The sequence below is a fragment of the Triturus cristatus genome, chromosome 6, assembly GCF_964204655.1.
Source record: "Triturus cristatus chromosome 6, aTriCri1.1, whole genome shotgun sequence".
Classification (NCBI taxonomy): domain Eukaryota; kingdom Metazoa; phylum Chordata; class Amphibia; order Caudata; family Salamandridae; genus Triturus; species Triturus cristatus.
This window is the reverse complement of record NC_140589.1, coordinates 176819197-176834858: the sequence shown is the minus strand read 5'-3', so window position 1 is coordinate 176834858 and position 15662 is coordinate 176819197. Positions and strand designations below refer to the sequence as shown.

Genomic DNA, 15662 nt, shown 5'->3' with positions numbered 1-15662 from the left:
CTCTGCAGCATGGGCAGCCAGTGTAATCGGTGGAGCAGGGGGGAGGCATGGGTCCTCCTTGGTACTCCAAAGATCAGGCGTGCTGCGTCGTTTAGAATGACCTGGAGACGGCTAATGGAATACTTTGGAAGGCCGAGAAACAGCGCATTTCCATAGTCTATTCTAGACACTATTGTGGCTGACACAATGGTTTGCAGCATATTCCTCGAGAGCAGGGGGGCGAGTTTACGTAGTTGCCTGATTAAGTTAGTACAGCAGCCAACTACAGCAGAAACTTGATTAGCCATTGAGAGTTCTTGATCGATTTTCATCCCAAGACTCTTGACAATGGGGCATGGTTTAGGGGTAGGGCCTAGCTCTTGTGGCCAGTATAGGTCGCTCCAGGGGGACACAGCAGTTGAGATAACCAGGACTTCCGTTTTATCCGGATTGATTTTCAGCAAGTTAGATGACATCCAATTCACTGTGAAGCGTAGGATGTCTTGAGCCACTGATTGTGCCGATGATGTATTGTCGATGCTCAGCAATAGCTGAGTGTCGTCGGCATAGTTGAATACTTTACACTTCATGGTCATACCCACTGGGAAGGGCGGCGATGATATCCGGGGAAGAGGCATCACTCAGCCACGTTTCAGTGAGTGTCAGGATATCAATGGTCTCATCCTGTAGCAGGGTAAAGATCTCTAAGTGATGTTTCTGCAGCGACCTGGTGTTAAGGGTAGCTAGCTTCACAGGGGCTAAGAGGCTTTGGTGCTTACAACTAGGGCTATACAGGATGTTGAGTTCCTTGAGTGTAGCACCTGCACTCGGGGATAGGATATACCTGTCGGAATTCAGTCCGAGGAGGTCCGCTGAAGTATAACAGGTGCGTGTGCCAGAGTCCCTATGCCCTAAGCCCGATCGTGCGCGGACGGGCGCAGACGGGCAGGACTCTGGCATGACTCCGGCGCAGATCTGGCGCGTCCGCTGATCGCGTCCGCTGCGCGGAGACATCCTAGTCCGTTTTTATAGCGCTGACGATGTCCTGACTCACCTATCCCAACCCAAGATGGCCGCCAAACTCGACGCCCAGCGCTCTCGGCGTCGATACTCAGCCGAGAGTGGGACTGGAGCTGGAGGGAGGGGGTAGGGGTGAATTCCAGGCGCTGCTAAGCGCTAAGGAGTTATGGCCCACCAACAGCGCGTCAGCCGCAATCAAAACATAAAATTTCACGGGACCGAAAAAAGTATCCCAAGGTAAACTGTTAAAACTAAGTTTGTAGCAAGAATAGATGAGAGACCTCCCGGCTTCCGCCTCAGGAGGGAAAGGAGCGTACAATGTCAGAAATTACTTGTTCCTAACACCTGGCGCCTTTTATAGCGCTGACGATGTCCTGACTCACCTATCCCAACCCAAGATGGCCGCCAAACTCGACGCCCAGTGCTCTCGGCGTCGATACTCAGCCGAGAGCGGGACTGGAGCTGGAGGGAGGGGGTAGGGGTGAATTCCAGGCGCTGCTAAGCGCTAAGGAGTTATGGCCCACCAACAGCGCGTCAGCCGCAATCAAAACATAAAATTTCACGGGACCGAAAAAAGTATCCCAAGGTAAACTGTTAAAACTAAGTTTGTAGCAAGAATAGATGAGAGACCTCCCGGCTTCCGCCTCAGGAGGGAAAGGAGCGTACAATGTCAGAAAATGTCAGCAGTGGAGGACTCTGCCAGGAAGAATGGCTAATGTGCTGCTGAAAACACTGCCATTCTGCTGCTCTGCTGACCTGTTGTTGTGCTGCCTTCTTACCTGACTGAGAAGGACTTCAACCTGCAACCTGAACTCAGGACCACCAGTGTGACTCAAAGGGCTAGTCTCTTGTAACCAGCACCTGGACTGTGCAACTGTGAGTCCTACCCTGCCAAGTGGTGCCACCCCAGTCCTGGACCCTTGGAAGTGGGCTTGAAGGTGCTCTGCTAGCGCATCTGTGGACCCAGAAGAACCAACGCATCACCTTTGGTGCATGATCTTCTTCGATTCATCGCAAGGCCTTACTGACGACAGCCTCAATGACGACACAGGACTCCGCATCGCAAACCCTGCAGCTTCTTTGGAGCCAGCCTGTGCGTGACACATCTTCGATGCAGGACTTCGCATCAAAAGCCTCCCTGCCGACGGCATCCTCAATGATGACACAGGACCTCGCACTGCAGCCTCCCCAATCCTGAGAACCAATGCTGCACGACACATCTCCGACCAAGACGACCTGCACAAGGCAATCTCAACATGGGACCATGCAAGGCACTGCAACTTGGATTTAAGGTACTCTTGTTCAGCAGTCTTATCTGGCTCCCTATGGCAGGCCCAGACTCCATTGCGGTTGCCCCGAACTTGTGAGTTTTTCCCGGTCCGGCACAGCCAGATAACCACAGTTGGAGCTTTGAGCTTGTTGGCACTATTTTGACTTAAATCTTTAAAGTTGCATATCTCCGGATCTACTGATTGGATTTTTGTTGTTTTGGTCTTGCATATTTATTAAAGTTTACTCTATTCTTCTAATTTGGTGTGGGATTTTTCTTGTGTGGTGTTTTTCATTACATTACTATTTGAAGTGTGGACCAAATACTCTACACATTGAGTCTACGTTAAAAGCATGACTGCTTTGTGCCAAGTTACCGGACGTTTGAGCACAGGTTAATTTGGGGTTTGCTTGTTACTTCACCCTGACAAGGATTTTTGGTTCTTGCCTGAGTAGGGTTTAAACCCCCTCAACCAGTAGCCCAAATTGTTACAACTGCTGTAGTACTCTTTTATATACTTTTACATGTCTTTATAAATTGACCCTACAACATCTCACTTTGTGTATATAGATGAATATTAAGGGAATATTTATGTACAATTTGAACAAATATAAAGGACTGGACTGTCTTTGTACTTTTACCAATAGGGAGCGGACGCTTTGGAGGCCAATTCACAAAGGCATGTAAGAGTATGTAAAAGAATGCTGCTGTAGCACCACCTCCCATACTCATTAATGCTTGTCATTGAAGCACTCAATAGAGTTTCAGGTTTGAGTTAATGACAGGCAACAAACTTGGGTTGAACAGACATTGCTTTTTATGCTTTTACTGTACATAGCGTGTGCAAGTGATATTTCAGGGGATATGTAGGGATACTCACTGTAGGGATGGGTTACCTATGGTGAAATGTGTGGTGTCAAATGTCGCCAAATAGGAGCACGACCGATTCATAGTGGTTAAAATATGAGAGACATCCGAAGAGACTGCCTGAATAATGTGTATGGTTAGAGAGCGGTATAACCAAGAATAAAATTATGAGTTGCACAGTGCTGGCAGGGTGCAAACTCTACACTTTAAATTACCACTGCTGGGTACCATCAAATTAGGAGGTAAACCCCTTGGAATGGGAAATAACTGTGTGGAATTGCCATGGAGTACTCTGTACGGTTGTCTCTTCTCTAAGAATGTTAAGACACATTTCCCACCTGCTCCCAGCTAATGATATATGTGTGTGTGAACTTCTGAGTGGGGCGAGTTGAGCGAGGTAGGAGGGAAGGTTGGGGAAGGAAAGAATGAATATTTCTAGTAGTGGGGACATTCTTTGATCCCCTCTTGTCAGAATTTGGGTTGGAGGAGTGGGAACAAGGCTTGGCTGTTGCAACCACAGCCTAATGTGAATTTATAGGCAGCTGGTAAAATCGGTCCAGAAAGTGTGTGTAGAAACTATAGATAATGCTCCACCTGAATCATAATTAGGCCTTCAGTATTAGCGCGTACACACAGTAGTAAGATACACACAGGATTAATGCTCTTTTCAGGAGTAATGTATTATTACATCCAGAAAAGTAAAACCAAATTCAAGATATTTCAGAAATAATTAACCAAAATGATGCAAGGTTAAAGCTATGAGTAACATCAGGGCTGGGCTCACGTAGACATGTGCACAGTATTAGATGGAAGACAGGGAAAGGTGATCAGTACATTTATACTCCTAAAATGATCTAGGAGTGAATCAGAATTCTGCAGAACCCAATCTCCACTGAGGACACCAGCCGCCTGATGAATTCCATCCATTCAGGATCCCCCACAGACCCATGCCCTCACCACATCTTCAACAAAGCAGATTCCATCATAGCACCACACCTCCGAGACGTCATCAACTGCTCCCTCAACTCCGCCACCTTCCCGGAAAGCTGGAAACACGCCGAACTCAGCGCCCTTCTGAAAAAACCCACAGCAGACCCCACCGAACTCAAAAACTACCGCCCCATCTCGCTCCTACCATTCCCGGCCAAAGTCATCGAGAAAGCTGTCAACAACCAGCTCGCCGCCTTCCTCGAAACCAACAGATCCCTCGACTCCTCACAGTCCGGCTTCCGAGCCAAACACAGCACTGAGACCGCACTCATCGCTGCAACAGACGACATTCGAACTCTACTGGACAATGGAGACACAGTCGCCCTCATCCTCCTCGACCTCTCCGCAGCCTTCGACACAGTCTGTCATAGCACCCTATTACAACGCCTCAGAAACATCGGTATCCAAGGAAAAGCTCTGGAATGGATCACCTCGTTCCTTACAGGAAGAACTCAGAGAGTCCGCCTCCCACCATTCAAGTCAGATGCCACTGAAGTCATTTGTGGCGTGCCACAAGGATCTTCACTCAGCCCCACCCTCTTCAACGTATACATGAGCCCCCTTGCGGCCATCGCTCGCCAACACAACCTCAACATCATCTCCTACGCTGATGACACCCAACTGATCCTCTCACTCACCAAAGACCCTAACACCACCAAAACCAATCTACATGAAGGAATGAAAGAAGTAGCCGAGTGGATGAAGCACAGCCGTCTGAAACTGAATTCAGACAAAACAGAAGTCCTTATCTTAGGTACCTCCCCCTCTGCCTGGGACGACTCTTGGTGGCCAGAGGCCCTTGGAAAAGCACCCATCCCGACGGACCACGCACGGAACTTGGGCGTCATCCTGGACTCCTCACTCTCGATGACCAGACAAGTCAACGCCGTTTCATCATCTTGCTTCAACATTCTTCGCATGCTCAAAAAAACATTTTGCTGGATCCCCACTGAAACTAGAAAAACGGTCACCCACGCACTGGTTACAAACCACCTGGACTATGGAAACACCCTATACGCCGGTACCACCGCAAAACTTCAGAAAAAACTCCAACGCATCCAGAACGCATCAGCCAGACTCATACTAGACATCCCGCGTAAAGACCACATTTTTGGTCACCTGAAAGACCTCCACTGGCTCCCCGTCAATAAGAGGATAACATTCCGCCTCCTTACCCACGCACACAAAGCACTTTACGAACTTGGACCAGAATGCCTCAACACACGACTCTCCTTCTACACCCCCTCCCGCCAACTTCGCTCTTCCAACCAAGCCCTTGCTGCTGTACCTCGCATCAACAAAACCACCATGGGGGGAAGATCCTTCTCCTACCTAGCGGCTAAAACCTGGAACACACTTCCCACTCACCTTCGCCTCACTCAGAACCACCTAGCATTCAGAAAGCAACTTAAAACCTGGATATTCGACAAGTAATTTCCCCACCCTTCTCCAGACGCCTTGAGACCCTCTGGGTATGTAGAGCGCTATATAAATTATCTGACTTGACTTGACTTGACTTGACAGAAGGCTTTTCTTAGATCTGAAAATGATCAGAATGTTTTGTTTCATTTCATTGACACGGTATGGATAAATAAATGTGCAAAAGGATAAAGGGGCATATTATCAAGACAGGCGATGCAATTATCGCCGCTTTAGCGGCAGAAACTGCCACTAAAGCGGCGATAATGGGCTTGATAATATGCTCTATGGAATTCCAATTTAAGCTCAGGTTTGATGTCCTTCACGTCTAACATGGGCTTCAATTGGACTTCCATAGAGCATATTATCAAGCCCATTATCGCCGTTTTAACGGCAGTTTCTGCCGCTAAAGTGGCGATAATTTTATCACCTGTCTTGATAATATCATATGCCCCATTATGGGTTGTAATGTGTGTGTTGCGTCACATCGCTGAGCCAGAAGAGTCAGGGGAACTCAACAGCTGGACTTGAAGGCTCCAGTATATGAAAAAGAGTAATTCGTCTAAAAATACTTTTAAAACGTTTACAGTTTAAAAAACATAATTCGCATCAAAATGCGTATGTGACGATTTTACATTTTTACTTTTTTATCAATATTAAATCTCAAATGTATGCATGTCACAAGAAGACTTTTAAACTGGAAGCACCATAGCTATCAGGGTTCAAGTATTAGACTCAAAGAAACAGTAATACATATTGCAGTACCTGTCATTTCCAGGTGCAATGTCTGCTCCAAGCCGGGTCCATGCCACTTTGGGATAAGCACTGTGAATTTGCAACTTTCCGAAAACACCTGCGGGAAGCAGATGCATGGTGAGATTTAAGAGCATTTGTAGCATGTTTATTGCTTATGTGCACAGGCATGTCTATACTTTTATCATGAATCAGCATAAATGTGTTCAGGTTATCGATAAACTCACTGTATAGAAAGGTGAATTGTTCTGTCTTGTTGAATATAACGTGCTCAAAGAAGCTAAAAACTTCCTCCATGGTATATCACTTCTGCAACTAATAAACATCCTGATTGATACAAGCCCCATCTGTGGTATAGGCCACCTCGCTGCTCTTTCTATGCAGGTTTGGTGACAGTGACAACAGATGCAAGCAAATATTCATCATGAGTATCATGATGGTTGGCATTAGCCCAGTGGACCACTACCTCATTTATTTAAGTACACACTGACTGACACCTAGTCCACTAGTCCACTGATCCAAAGTGAAATTAAATGTTACTCAGTGTCACCACTTTTAAGGCCCCTTCACCTATGTAGGAGGAGACAATACAGAGCCAAGCAAACAGCCAGCATGCTTCCAGTCTCTCCCTCAAGGCTGATGCTAGTGTCACCCCTACGATTGCTGTTTCCTGAATGTTTCTTGCTGGTTAGAGGCGCTATGGTGTGCCGCACGCACACGAGGATGCAAGTTATCCCAATATGCCTTTGATCCTCAATCCCTGTTGACTATGGTACCAAGGAGGGGAAGAGGCAAATGACTCTTTGGGCTCTCCTCTGGGATGAAGGATTGGAGACCTAGCTAGAAGTCAGACACTACTCTGAAGGACTCTAGACCTTCTAATGCTGGGCACAGGGATGTGGCAGAGTCATGAGGCTGGGTAATAGGACCAATGGTCATTCCACAGCAGAGGCAGACAACTGCATGAGGTGAGACCAACATTTCATTACAGGTGAAGAGCTGCAAGTAGGACAGGTGCATGGAACACGTCTGAATGCAGACTCTGAGCACCAGCGCAGTCGTGTCGATCCAGTGACAGAAAATCACTGGAACATAAACAGAGGGCAGTGACTGCCTGACACTGGTAGCATAGGAAATCATCGGGCACAGCAGTAGAGTCTTCCAGGAAAGGATCCTGTCAGGTCAGTATTTGAAATCAGACAGACCTACCGCAGGCAATGCGTAACGGTAATTTAAATAGTAGGCATCAATTTGGATACGTTGTAGGTATTGGCTCTCCAAGGGCGGTTCTGAACAAATCAGATGCAAGGGGCTACGAGAAGGGGAGGTGGAATCTTCAGCTCAGCTTCTGGATTGGAGTAAGCTTTAGTTGAGAGAATTACACAATAATTGTTGGCCTCAACAATTTGCTGATCTGGCACCATTGCCTGTGACTGAGATTAATTCCATCAATCCATGCTGTCATACATGCCCTAAGTGTGACGAGTATGCACAGTTGTGGGTCCTGTGCATACTGTGCTAGAGAACTGAAGCTGTATCTCACTGGCAAAGCCTAATTTGGCTAAAACTGTCCTAGGGTTGCTCCTGGTTCCATCTGGAGGGGCGCAGGCCTAACAGTGTGGACTGGACTGTTCCCATTGAAGGAGGACAAAGGCTGCTTTGCATATGACAGGTCTCCAGCTAGTGTGGTGCAAAGGGTGGGAAGCAATGGAATGCATCAATAACATTCCACCCGTCCCTTGTTGTCTGTTGTATAAAACACCCTAAGTGTCATGGTTTTGGCCAGATGTGGAGCTTGTGTTCACTGTGCTACAGGGCTCAAGCTTTACCTCATTGACAAGGCCTCAACTGGTCTGAGGTTGCTTGTGCGCCCACATGGATGGGAACTGGCCTGGCACTTTCGGATTGACTGTTCTTGTTGGAGAAGAACTAAGATTGATTTGCATGTGGATGGTCTGTGTCTAGAATGGGATAGTGGGTGGAAAACAATGGACTGGAATGCGGCCCGAATGATCACTGGTTGAGTAAATTTTTTTTTAAATGTCATCCATTACTTAGTTGTTTGTTGTAGTAAGTGACCTAGGTACAATGGATATGCCCAAGCGTGATGTATAATTAGTATGAAACTGGTTTGAGATTGGTTACCATGTGGAGGGGACCTGGCTTGGCAGTGTAGGATAGGCTGTTCCTGTTAGAGCAGGACCAAGACTGATTTGCATATGGCAGATTACTGTCTACAGTGAGATAGTAAGTGAAAGACAATGGACTGGATTGTGGTCAGAGTGACTGCTATTGGGTGAGAATAATTCAAGTAGTTCATACATCGATTCATTGATTTTTGTAGAATTCAAACTACATAAATTAATGGAGACCCAGTCAGGAGGCAGTACAAACCATTTCATTTTCTGTGTCTGTACTTCAAACAGGAGTGAACTACAACAAATCACTTATTTAACCAGTGCTTAAACCTCGGGTAGTTTGTTACAAAGCAGTCAGACTTGATTTGTCACTGTGGTGAGAAAGGCTGGACCTGCAACTTGTACCCAGGACCAATAGAGCGACTCTAAGGGCTAGTCTCTTTGTTAACCAGCACCTGGACTCTGCAACTCTGAGTCCTACCCTTCCAAGTGGTACCACGCCAGTCCTGGACCCTTGGAAGTGGGCCTAAAGGTGCTCAGTCGGCCCATCTATGCAGCCAGCAGAACTGATGCATCGCCTCTGCTGCATGGTCTTCCCTGATGCAAGGACTCCGTATTGCCTAGACCACCCCACTGGAACCACGGATGCACAACACATCACCACTAGGGGTGGCCGGAATGTTCCTTTCCGCCTGTAAAATTTGCGGAATTCGAGCCACTCTGCGTTACTCTTTAACATGGAGTACCAGCAAAATTTGACCAGTTGCCGTGTGGTGGAACTTTTTTCCCGTGAGGCTTTTTTATGTGATCTGTGATATGGCAATCGTGAGCAAGGTTTGGCCTCTCCTAGCATAATTTTCTAACATGGGCGTTCAAGAGCGTTCTAGGTCAGAGGGCTTTTGTTTTGAGTAGATTGGCTGCCACTCAAGTAAATTTAAATCACTATTTGGAAAGGACGTCTTAAACACGCACCTCCCAAATTGGACTCTTTGCAACCGCAAAATGCCTTAATACATCTAGCCCATCTTTTGGAGATAAGAGAAAGGTTTTTATTTAACACACCAACATTTTGTGCAATTAGTAGAAGACAGGGCGTTGTCCCTTGAATAGCTGTCCAAGAGGCCCTGTTCCAGATAAATTTATCTCCAGAGGTGAAATGGTCCCCATTATCCCCGTTAAGGCAGCAAAATCAACTGAAATGGCTGCATGCTCATCCGCAAAGCATTGTGCCATTTGCGCTGATTTTCAGCGCTGCTCGCGCTACTGGCACTAAATTGCAGTGCGTGCAGCAGGAGTTGCATATTTTCATGGAATCTCATTTAGTGTTTCTGTAACTCTGCGGAATTCTGTGGAGTGAAACTCACCTACCCATAATCTCCACACAAAGACATTGCATCACCCAACGCAGCCGCCCAGAACCAACACTGCATGATGCATTTCATGCAAGGACCTTGCATCACCTTTGCAGCTCCCACTAACCGCCTCTGCACTCTCCATTTCCTCACCCAGAGGTCGCATTGCCTCTGCTGCGCAATGCATCCTGTACGAGGGACTCCGCATCTCCTCGCAACCAGGATTGTGGTACTGTGTTCAGCAGACCAAAGTGGGTCCCAGTAACTGCCCCACGCTCCATAAAGTCCAGTTTCAACTTGTGACTTTTTCTGGTTCTACAGTGCCCTGTTGTCCACAGTTTGCCCTTGCTGCTTTTTGGCTCTGTATTCACTGAAATCTTTGAAATTGCATGTCTCTGTTTCTACTGATTGGATTTTTGTAATTTTGGTCTTGTAATTTCTTAAAACGTACTCTATTTTTCCAAAATAGTTCTACTGATTGGATTTATATAATTTTGGTCTTGTTATTACTTAAAACATACTCTATTTTTCTAAAATGGTGTGGGATTGTTCTTGTGTTGTGTTTTCACCTTATTACTGTTTGAAGTGCTGCATAAATACTTTACACATTGTCTCTCAGTTAAGCCTGACTGCCCTGTGCCAAACTACCGAGAGATTGAGCACAGGTTAATTTGGGGTTTGCTTGTGACTTCACCCTGACAAGTATTGTGCTAGCTGCTTGAGCAGGGTTTCACCCCCCTCATCTAGTAACCCAATTTCCTAAATCAAGTAACAACAGAATGATGAAAGACTTTTAATCACCTCAATAAAGAGATAATTAGATGCAGTGGTAATGAAGATTACCGTTTAACTCACCATTCTATCTAAAAACTGGCTTGACCTTTTAAATACTGGATGCATAACAACTCTGAGGTCCATATATATCTTTTGTTTTATTTTAGTGTCACTCTTTACTAAATGCAGTACTCTACCTCACTAAATATTCCAAGACATGAGACACAAATAGGTCAAACACTAGAGAAAAAATACTGATATTTATTTTAAAGTATTTTCCACCACTCATTTAAAAAATAGTTATAACTTCAGGGACAATGTGCAGGTGATCATCTTGGCAACTTCACGAGATTGTTATCTTCAAAAAACAATACATGGTGACATGATGTCTCATAAAGAATGTTTTGTAGAGAGCTTTTTCACAAACATTCTCTACTTGTGTCAGAATTTGTGACTTTAGCTAGACTTTTCACCCCCCAAAAATACTTTTATAGAATTTCTTACCCAACATTGCCAACTTCATTTATAAAAAAAAACCTTCAAAAAGTTGTGAAGTTTAAATTTATATAACTAAAACCAAAATAGCCATTGTTGATTAATGACATTGGGCCTTGATTACGATCTTGGCAGGCAGGCTTACTCATCACAAATGTGCCGGACATGGGGGTTGCTCCATTAAAGCATAGGAGTGTTGCCCCTGGCATGTGAGCCATTACTTAGCCACACACCCTTTATTTATTTTCCCAAGCCCATTATTTTCCCCCATACCATACAGAACACCACATTAATTTATTCATCCTTTAATGGACGGGCCACAACAGAGCTGCAGATTCATAGGCATGTTATTGCGGTGAACAGCTGGGGCTCTCTAACTGAACTGCGCATGTCAGCTTGGCTGGTATTGTGCTTGTGGCCAGCCTGACATGCGCAGTTCAGGCTTCCTGAACAGGCGCTGTCAGAAGGCTGGGGAAATAGAGACAGAAACCCATCAGTCTGAGATGGAGTGCTGGGTTCGCCTGTTCCAGCCAATCCTCGCACTGCTCTTATGCTGCTTACTATTAAAAAACAGCATGAGAACAGTGCTCTTATTGGCTGTGAAGCATGGTGCTTAGTTTCCGGCGTTCTGCCTTTCAAGCAGCGCGGTGCTGAGAAGGTTCTCTGATATAAAGAGGAAAATCATGGTAGGTAAGCAATTCAGATTAGAAATCCATGTCTGCACAGTTTGTGGAAAACTTTCAGGAGTATCTTCCCTCGTTGGACCAACAGTGCTGCCTGGGAATGTATTCTTCACTAAAGGCAAGTTGCTCAGCTTGATGTCGAATGCGATGCCATAAAGGTTACAGTAACAGTTTTTACGGAGCGCAGGGGAAGGTGTTAATAGAAATGGTACCACTTCTGGATGGGGTCATGATAGTGTGCTGCTTATAGATGACTAACTGGAGATGTAAGGCCACTGGACTGCCAATGTGGGTTGGCACTATATTGGCCTTGGATGGATTTTTAAATTGTCGGCAATCAGGTGTGTAATGAAGATGTTGAGGTAAGATGATTAGTTGTATTATATTAAGTTAACCATGCACATATAAGTACAGTATGCAAGCCTCACCGTCACCACCCGCCACTGGTGACGGATTTCCTGCTTGCTGTTTTACAAGTTCTATAGAATATAATAGAATTGTGATACGGTGTACGGGATATCCTTCACGTTTGTGACAGAGTAACCCTGTCCGCCAAGGTCGTAATCAGGCCCGTTATGTTTCTTCATTATTTGTATGGCACTTATTGTTGCCAATGGTGAAGCTGAGGGAGATTGGATGTCATAACACAATGATTCCAGTACTAAGAACCCATGCGCTCATTCAGAGATGGAACTGGGGATATGTATGATCTCTGGAGATAGCCAAATATATGTTTTCAGTTTATCATACGTATTAAAACAAGTTCAGTTTCAATGAAACATTTGCATCACAGTGCACTCAAATGAAAAGTGGGAAAAACAATCACTATCAGGGATTCAAATCACACAACACTTGTGGCTTAGAAAAAGTGAAGTTACAACAACCTTTCGTAAAACAAGATAATATATGCACAAGACAACTTCTTAAAAATTGCCCTAAGCATTCCATCTTCTGGCTCTCCTTCATAGGCCAACTTTAGGTTAAACATACCTAAACTCTAAGACAGTGTGGAGAATTATTTCTGAGCAAAGTAGATTGGTTCAGAAATTAATGACATTGTCGCCAAACTTTAAAATTCAAGATTTTTGTAGTGACTCCATAATTAGGGTATTTAACATCCTTTATTGGTATGGCAGTCATAAAATCTCATTACTGTACCCTAACGTAAACAGTTTTAGCAGTCTCCGAAAGTAGTGCCCTATCATGTTTCTTGAAATTATTGTTTGATTAGAATCACAGTAGCTGAGCCACTGCTAAACTGAGAATAAAGACCTTAATTTGTCCACTTGCTATCAGTCCCTTTACTGGCACAGCAGGCCATCCCAGTGGAAGAAGCATGCCACAGAAGTATCGACAGCATACTATTACCTATAGTTCCAGGGTCTACGTTGATTCCATCCAGGCGATGACAAGAGATGCCCTCAGATGCTCGAAGAAAGATGCGCACTTTGTGGTCTCTTTCTAGAGGATGTTCACTCGTACCTGAGTAATAAGGCAAAAATTACAACAATTGGTAAGTTTCTTGTTGGGTTTCAACTCTATATGGCTTCCTAAAATAAGGCCTACATTAATAAAATGCCAAAATGTCAGTTTTTGAGGTGCTGATTTAATCTTGCAGATGTAGAGACCTATGTAGAAGCAGCTCATGTCTAAAAAAGGCTTTTCATTGCCATAGACAGGTTTGTACCCAACTCTGCTGCAGCACACACTTGTAACTAGCATCCCAATATCCATGCGAATCAGTGGACTGGAGTATTAATAGCGGTTAATACTGAGCTCATGGTTATGAGGTGGTTGTACAACCATTGAGTGTGCCCTGAAAGAAGCTTGGAGATCCCTTTAATCCACTGAGCCTATAGCAGTGTCTTGCAAAGTTCAGGTGAGACACATTGGCAGTGAAATCTGACATGACAGTAGGGGTGAGAGGGCACTGGAAGTCTGCTTCAACAGTGTGTAGGCTGAGGCAGTGTGACAGAAAAGCTCATACTTGTTTCTATCAGGTTGGATTGCACATAAAGGAGGTGATATGAAAAGTGAGTGAACATCAATTCTGTGACATACATTTGAGTATAATGAATTTGTTGTGGGTGGGTTTTGTTTTTTTAATTGACATCCCCATCAAATACGTGATACCTGAAGATCTTTCACAGCTGGATAGAACTCATGTTTACATCAATCGACTTAACCCAATCAATCAGTGTTCTTATAAAGCGTGACTACTTACCCGTGAGGGTCTCAAGGCGCTGGGGCTTGTTCTGGCTAAATAATTTTAGGGGCTATTACAATATTCACGCTGTCCAGATATTTACATCTCTTAAAACTTCTGACAAGGTCTAGTTTCATATTGTTGTAATGGAAATATTTCTCTCCTAATGACATAAAGAAGAAGGGGCCATATGTAGGAAGCCAAATTGCGATCGCAAATGCTGAAATTTGCAGAATTTCAGCATTTGCGATCGCAATTTGGGCGATGTGCTATGTAGCAAACGACAACGCACACGCAAAATAAGGAATCACAAAATTTGCGATTCCTTATTTTGCAAATGCATTTAAGGAATCCCAAATTGCAATTCCTTAAATGCAATGTAGGAAGCACCCAAGTTGTGCGATTTTGGCTTAAGGAATTGCAAATTTCCACCAACTTCAGGTTGGTGGTAATTTGCGATTTCTTAGAAAAATGCACTTTTTTGCATTTTTCAAAGTGCCATGGGGCGCACATACATGCCCTTAGCGCATGTATGTGCACCACATGTGCACACATGTTTATTTCTGGGGTGCAAAACCTTGAAACTGCATTCTCAATTTGCGATTCTCTAATTGAGAATCGCAAATTGAGAATGTCTTCCCATTCATTCCTATGGGCATTCTAGCCCATTGGAATGATTGGCAAGTTATTCCTTATTTGCAAATCTCAATTTGCAATTCGCAAATAAGGAATATGTGGGATTCGCTAAATATTTTGCTATTCCTACCTACATTGCGTTTTGCGATTCTCTAATTGCGATTCCCTAAAAATCGCAATTTGAGAATCGCAAAACACGTTCTAACTACATATGGCCCAAGGTCCTGGGGGAAGGCCCTGGTGACAGCCTTTTCTCATTTCGCTCTGGCCATCCCCCTGATCACTCCCTTGAAATGAAAGAAACCAACACCAGTTTGAGCATTTAGAGCCAAGTTTCATCCTGGCAGCTAACAACAAGTTTGATTGACTTGTTCACATTTGCCAGATTTATGTCGATCCTGATGAATTTCTGTCCTCTACTAATAATTTGTGTTGCAATCCACTCTAATCTCGCCTGGAACACAAGGCTTGACATTGTCTCTGCTGTTTGTTAGCAAACAAGCTGGGCTATTGCAACTTCTGTTTTTACAGTGAGTATCAGTGTGTAGACCTATATTCAGAATATTAAGGTTTAAAGTGTTCTCATATTAATTTACGCTAATATTGAGAAAAACATACTTTAATTTGGAATAAAGTAAAAACGAAAACAACATGGGATGCTTCCAAAAACGCATCATTTATCAGTGTGAGCTGCCCCACTTCAAAGTACTCTAGGGTCTATATTCAACCAAAGTCAAAGACTTTTCATGTCTTTTCAAAAGAAATATAGAAGGACAGAATTACAATAAACATATTAAAATATTTCAGACATTGCAACCTTTTCTTCACCTATCCCATGGAAAATTGGTAAAGACCGTGGAAATTATATATTCACAGAAGGAGCTTAAAAATGCTTTAAAATGTTATTCATGCATCAGAAACACTTGTACTTGAGAAAATTCCTCTGGTTACTTGATGCCTGTTAAATATAAACTGATGGCAGACTGTGGATATTTAGCAAAAAACCTTATGGGAGCCTCAATGAATGCATCCTCTACTGAGAGTGGAAGCAGCTTAGATGATTGTACAGCTTCCCATTAC

At 44.3% G+C, this 15662-nt stretch overlaps 1 protein-coding gene across 1 annotated transcript in view; it reads right to left on the bottom strand.

The window, feature by feature from the left end:
* PKHD1 (PKHD1 ciliary IPT domain containing fibrocystin/polyductin) overlaps positions 1–15662 on the bottom strand; it is a 1788124-nt gene that overhangs the window by 107281 nt on the left and 1665181 nt on the right. Inside the window, exons 52-53 of the mRNA XM_085609531.1 lie at positions 13109–13222; positions 6311–6398 (exon numbers count right to left, since the gene is read on the bottom strand). Coding sequence (XP_085465657.1) covers positions 6311–6398; positions 13109–13222 — 202 coding nt within the window. The remainder of the gene's footprint in view (positions 1–6310; positions 6399–13108; positions 13223–15662) is intronic.